We start from the raw sequence: 6598 nt of genomic DNA, 5'->3' as shown, positions 1-6598 counted from the left end.
GTTCAACTGGCTGTAAATCTATCTCTTATGGTAAAAAAGTCATCTTTCTTGGTTAAAAGTGAAATCCTTGTGGTTTGAAAATGAACTGTCTTATAAATAATGCATCTTTTTGGGGCAAAAGTTCAACTGCTTTGTTAAAGATTTGTTTGTTAATAAAACTGTTTGGTTAAAAATTTCTGGTTAATGTTGAGAATTCGTCTTCTTGGGTTAAAAACTCATCTCTTTTGGTAAAAAATCTTTTTTGGTTGATAATTCACATATTTTCTTGAAAATGTTTTCCGATTTCCGTGAAAAATCACCGTGCTATTTCCTCAGTTTTAAGACAATTTTGGATTACGTTATGTTACAAGGGTTGGGAGGCGTTAAATAGGAGACATCGGTAAAAAATAGCTCAAAATTGGTAACGGAGTTTATGGATAACCTGATAAGCGTTTTTTTTAAATTGATAATTTTGTGCTAAAAATAATTAAGGTTCTGCTTCTGGCAATTCCTTGTATTCGATTCTCCGGATCAACATCCTAGAATCTCGATGACAGAAAGGAGTTATATTTTGGAAAATCTTTCTGAAACAAATCAGGAAAAAAAGATACCATGGAAAGCAATAGTAACCTCTGGACCTTTATGGATTGTTATTGTTGCTCATTTCGGAGGATCATGGGGTTTTCTCACTATGATGACACAGGCTCCATCGTATTTTAATTACATCCATGGCTGGGATGTAAACGCGGTAATTAATTTATTTTATTCTTTTATTTATTTATTTTTTTTTATTTATTTCATTCTTGACACTACTAATTCATCTACTTTCTTTTCTAAATCTTTAGTGTATTCTATGGAGTTCATCCTCTCCCCTCTATCCCCTACCTTTCTTTTCACTTCCCTCTCATCCTATACTACAATAAAAATTTCAATTTGCAACCTGATTTATTCTCCTACTTGCCCCTTCTTTATTCCTCTCTAGCCACATCTATCTACATATTCCCCCCCGCCGGGAAGGATTTTGTTTTCGTAGGCTACGGGTATTTCTCTATCCCTATGTTTCTCCCAAATTCAATCTTTGCTCAACCCTTTCTATTTGCCCCCCACTTTTCCTACGCCCTTCCTCATCACAGCCAATCTCCCTTTCACTCCATCCCCATTGTTCACCTGTTACGTTCTCCCCTTTATCCAATCTCTTCCTTCTTACTTCCCTCTCTTTTACCAACTCCTTTTCCCTTCTCTTCACGTTTTTCTTCTTATATTTCATTTATTTTCTATTCAACTTTATCCTCCCTTTCCTATCCTAACCCACCCTTTTCTCTTCTTATCCTCCTCTTACTATCCTACTTCAACCATTCCCCCTTCCTCTTTTTTTTATTCTATCGTATCCTCCATTCTCATCCTGTTCCATACTAATCTGGCTCACAACTTTTCCAGGGTTCAAAATATTTTTCTTTGATTATGGGAAAGAGGTCCCAATTCGGCACAGTAAGAGTTTTTGTCGAAATCAGAGGGTAAAAAGGGTTTAATAGAGCTTTAGTGTCTTTGGTCAGGTACCATGGTCTTTATCTACAATTCTATGTCGTTCGGAGCAGTATGAAGTAATTGTTACGGTCATTATGCAGCGTAAAGTGAAGAAGTTGATTTTTGCTATTTATCAAAATAGTGGTCTTAAGCCGGCACCACCACCGTCCTGAATCAAAACATAATTTTTTCTGTTTAAATGCAAGAAAAAATTAGGGTTATTTGAGTTTTAGGAGGAAATGAACAAATTTAAATCATTTACCCTGAAAAACAACAACAATAGAGACGAGTGACATTGATTTGAAACACAACAGAATTAAATAAGACAAAAATAACAACCAAAGCCACAACAAAAAAGGTGCCGACTCAGGACCGCACCTGTTTGGTGCCAGCTAAGGGCTACTATGAATGTTTGCACATTTCATACTATTACGCACGGGAAAAAAATATGAGAAAACAGAAACCAACACTGTCAAGCGTTGAAACAATTTTCAGCGTAAATTGCGCCCATGTCTGTCAACCTGTCGTACGACAAAATGGTTGAACCGGCATGAGCACCATCTCGGAGAAAAGCGAGGGTACCGACTCAACCCATAGTGCCGACTCAGGACCACTCCCTCGTACTATTATTGGGCTGGTAGAAAATATAAGAGAAAAAGAAAATAAGTTAGGGTGGTCCAAATTTATCCCTTTTGGAATTTTATTTTTGATGAGCTACCAATCTATTCGTTATTCGAGAAAAGAAATTTTCCATTTTTTGTCTAATTGGGCAAGATCGTTTCACAAAAATAGGACAAAAGGAGTATTTGTAAAATAAAATTGAGTCACTTCTTAAGGATTGTTCGAGGAATAATTTTTTCTCAATAAATGCTTATTTTGATCCTTCTAGCCCTCTTATACTGTGCCCGGAATATTGTTCAAATAGTTTTATTTTTCTTGTAGATAGTGCGAAGGTATTAATTTTTGACGAAGGTAGGATACACTTAGACAGGAAAGAAGTGAATGAGAAGAGAGAAAGTGTGAGGAGAATAGCAAAGGGTGTTCGAGGGGGTTTGGCAAAAGAGAGAAAAGTGAAAAGAAAGAGAAGCGGGTACAGGACAGTAGGTAAAATGTGAATCACGAAGAGGGAGTGAAAGAGAGATAGGCTGTGAAGAGGAAAAAGTTAGAAAGAGAGGGGAAAGAATAGAAAGGGTTGAACAAATATATAGAGCGTGAGAGGAAATATGAGGGTAGATGTGGTTAGAGAGAAATGAACAAGAGTCATGGAGGAGAGTAAAAGGAGGTTGCAAAGCGAAATAGGTTAGAAAAGGATAGAATGTGGTACGTAAAGGGTGGAGCGAATAAAAAGAGAAACAATCTAGGTAAGAGAAAGAAGAAGTAGGATAGGAGGAACGGGATAAATGAGAAGAAAGAGCTGAATTAAAATAAAGAGAGGAAAACAGATGTTAATAAGATATTAGAGGGATAATTGCAGTAAGCGAGAAAATAAGAGGAAAGGGAAGAGGTTAATGAGAAGGAGAGTGGGATAAAGAAATGAGTCACCCAAGCGAAAGAGTAAGTGTTTGGTCTGGAGGGGTGAGCGGAATAGAGGTAAGTAAAATTGGTGCTAGAAGCGTTCAAGTGATGGGGATAGGAGGCAGTGAAGAGAAAGGAGGCAGAGGAAGAGGGCAAAGAGTGGGATAGGTCGATTGGGGATAAACAGATTGAAGAAGAAATAAGTTTTGCCTAAGCCTATGAAAATGTATATATATACCTCATGGGAGTAAAGATTGAGGAAGTATGAAGGATGATTGTAAGATGAGGTTGACAAGAGGGTAGTAGTAGTAAGAGAGTAGTGTTAAAGAAATATAAACGGAAATATAATGGTGATGGGAGGGTAAAAAGGATGATGGAAGAGGTGGGTTGAAGCACTACTAAGGTAGGTGGAGGAAGATGGAAGGAATGGGAAAGATGAAGGAAAGCAGTAACTTATATTTTAAGTTTTTAATTTGTTTAGGCTGGAGTTTTATCTGGATTGCCGCATATACTAAGGATGATGTTTTCCTACGGATTTGGAGTCCTAGGCGATTGGCTTCTAAGAACCAAACGTATGAGTCTAACAAATGTTCGAAAGTTGGCCACATTCATGTGCACAATTCTTCAGGGATTTTTGACTTTGGGACTCAGTTACAGTGGCTGTTTTTCAACTTTAGCAATAATATTCATGATGACAGGAACTGCAGTCAATGGTGCAGTTTCTGCAGGAACTTTAGCAGCTCTTGTGGATCTAAGTTCCAATTATGCTAGTGTTATTCTCGGATTTTGTAATTTAATCACAGCTGCCGCTGGGTATATATCACCATTCGTCGTTGGACTGCTAACCAATAACAATGTAAGCCTAAAATTTTCCAAAACTGTAAAAAGAAATTGCCAGGACAAAAAAGAGTACAGTAAATGGATGGACAAGGAAGAGAATAGAGGGTTGGGGAGAAGAGTGAGGGAGAGAGTAAAAAGAGGTTGAGAAGAGGGGAAGTTGGGTTAGCATAGGAAAGGGTGGGTAAAGTTGGAGAGGAAAGAAGTGAATGAGAAAAGGGAACAAGTGGGAAGGGGAGAAGAGGAAAGGATATGGTAAAAGAGGAGAGGAACGGAGGGGAGAGGAAAAGGCTGGAACGAGGTGGAGAGGAGAGAATAGAGAGTAGAGTAAAAGGGCTATTAAAGGCGAGGGAAGTGATTGATAACAATAATTCATTCGAAGTAGAGAAAGTAAATGAAAAGGTTAGCATTATAACGAAAATAAAATCAGTATTAAAATATTTTTTTCAGCAAACGATAGAAAGGTGGCGACTCGTTTTTATAATCTCTGCAATTTTGCTAATCTTAAGTGGAATTATTTTTATACTCTTTGGAACTTCCGTGGAGCAATCTTGGAATAACTACAGAAGTGAAGAACGTGAAGAAAATGCTGAAGAAATGAAGAAACTTCGTTCAAAATCTAATTTACAAAATCATGTGAACGAAAAGGAACAATTATCAAAAAGAAATGAAGAGAAAGCATGAATATCAGAAGATAAATTTAAATAATCACCATTTTTATAATAAGATCGAACTGAAAAAATGACTTTGAAAATGGGGATAAAAATAAGTCACAAAAGAATAGACTGTGAAAAATATTTAATTTTTAATAGATAAAACTGTTATGTATGATGGAAAGCGAATTTTTTAGGCGGATAAGAAAATGGTTATTGTCCTTAAATTTAAATTATATTTTATATTTGTTGGGGTGCAATTTGTTACAATAATGACCAAAATGCACTCATAATTTTACAGTACAGCAAGTTTTTTTATTATGTAAAGCTTGGAAGTTTTTTTACAAAAGAAAAATTTTATGACATATTCAAGTCAAATAATTAAAAAAATGTATCGCGAAAAATCCGGATTCGAATACATTTTTTTCTCGATGTTCTTGTGGTATTTTTGTAACCTCAACAACACATCTGTCAGAATCAAAATCATTTATAAACGACTGGAAGAAAATTATCAAAGTAGTAAATCATATTAATAATTTCCGGAATTCTACAAGAGTGAGTTTATTTTTTCATGCCTTTTGCTTTCTTTAATAATATTTCAATTTAATTTTGATCAATTCAAAAATATTTTCAGCCATATTTTTACAAATTCTTATTATGAGTCTGAAATTATAAATTACTTAAATATTTTTCCCTTAATTAGGTAAAAAAGCTAAAAAGTATTCTTCGACAAATTGGTTTTTGGTTAATAGGTCGAGACTTCAATTCTTCACAAAATAAGTATGTTCAAATAGATAAAAATTAAATTTTGAATAACCAATGCTAAAAAAAATTCACTTCCAGAAATCGAAAAAAATTACTTTGATGCTATAAGTAAAAAAATCAAGTCTCTCGATCCTAAAAAGAATGTAAGAAAAAAAGGAAAACCGGAACCTTCAAAAGTTGAAGTCTCTCAAGTAAAACTATTCATTATTATCAAGATTGTAAATAAAAAATGACAAAAGTATGAAATTACGAAATTTAGATATAAAATATGTTTAAACATTTAATAGCTTCGAGAAAAAATCAACAAGAAACTTCAACATCAAAACGAACTTCACGAATTGATGAATAAAACTTCAGTGAAGGAGATTGTTAGTCAAGATACCAACCATTATCCTCCGCCGGTAATTGACCGGTCGTTTACTGCCGCTTATCTCGGAACAGAACCAGTGTTATCTAGGTATACTACTTAACTTTTGATCATTTTTTTAATCTCTAAAATTAAAACTGAATTAAATTTGGTTATATTTAATATAATTATAGAAAAACGATGGAGTCTACAAGACAGAATTAATAAAACGAATGAAAAGTATGAACAATTGGAATCCCTCTGGAATCAAAAATTTAAACAATCCTGAATGCTGTAATAAACAGTATATTATTAATGAAAAAAATATAAAGAGAAAACACTGATTTAGCTTTAAAAAAAATTAAGCACATGTAACCGTTAAACTTGTTTAACCTTGTTTAACTTGTTTAATCGTTACACATTTTTTATAAACATATTTTATTATAATAGAAATAATTAATATAATCTAGTATGACAATCGCTAAAAAATCAATTTAAATAAATTCAAACTTGAATCAGTTATACAATTTTTAAAATAAATTGTATGGCTTTTCTCAACAAATTGTTCATACATTAAATGAAGGAAAAATATTTTATTTTATTATAGAGGACAATTAGTTTTAATGATGATCATTTTCAAAACGGAGGTCGTGATAAGAAAGAAAGAGGCACTGTGAGCATATCATTCAGTTACAAACGGCGATTTATTGACAGTAACAAAAGATTGAAAGTAATATAAATTATTAAAAAACTGAAAGATTAGATTACGAAAATAATTAATTAATAATTTTTCCTAATCTTTTGAAATATTTGAAATAATTTTGTTATTGAAAATTTTGAATTTAATTTAATTTATTTTTTAGATGATTGAACCGGATGAAGAATCTACAATTGTAACTCCACATGAAAGAGAAAGTGAAAATAATTTTGATAAACGTTTTTATAAATTAGAACAAGCTTTGTCTCTTATTCTTGGTGA

General features: G+C 33.4%; 1 protein-coding gene across 5 annotated transcripts in view; it reads left to right on the top strand.

The window, feature by feature from the left end:
* LOC117178862 (vesicular glutamate transporter 2) overlaps nt 1-5730 on the top strand; it is a 19577-nt gene extending 13847 nt beyond the window's left edge. For all 5 annotated transcript variants that reach the window (XM_033370371.1, XM_033370374.1, XM_033370373.1 and 2 more), the window contains 6 exons: nt 472-727; nt 3500-3874; nt 4306-5063; nt 5212-5288; nt 5352-5464; nt 5561-5730. In XM_033370371.1, the coding sequence (XP_033226262.1) occupies nt 472-727; nt 3500-3874; nt 4306-4539 (865 nt within the window). In that variant the 3' untranslated portion in view covers nt 4540-5063; nt 5212-5288; nt 5352-5464; nt 5561-5730. The remainder of the gene's footprint in view (nt 1-471; nt 728-3499; nt 3875-4305; nt 5064-5211; nt 5289-5351; nt 5465-5560) is intronic.
* Nucleotides 5731-6598: the final 868 nt, after the last annotated feature.

The sequence above is a fragment of the Belonocnema kinseyi genome, chromosome 8, assembly GCF_010883055.1.
Source record: "Belonocnema kinseyi isolate 2016_QV_RU_SX_M_011 chromosome 8, B_treatae_v1, whole genome shotgun sequence".
In the NCBI taxonomy this organism is placed as follows: Eukaryota; Metazoa; Arthropoda; class Insecta; order Hymenoptera; family Cynipidae; genus Belonocnema; species Belonocnema kinseyi.
This window is presented reverse-complemented; position numbering and strand designations above follow the sequence as displayed.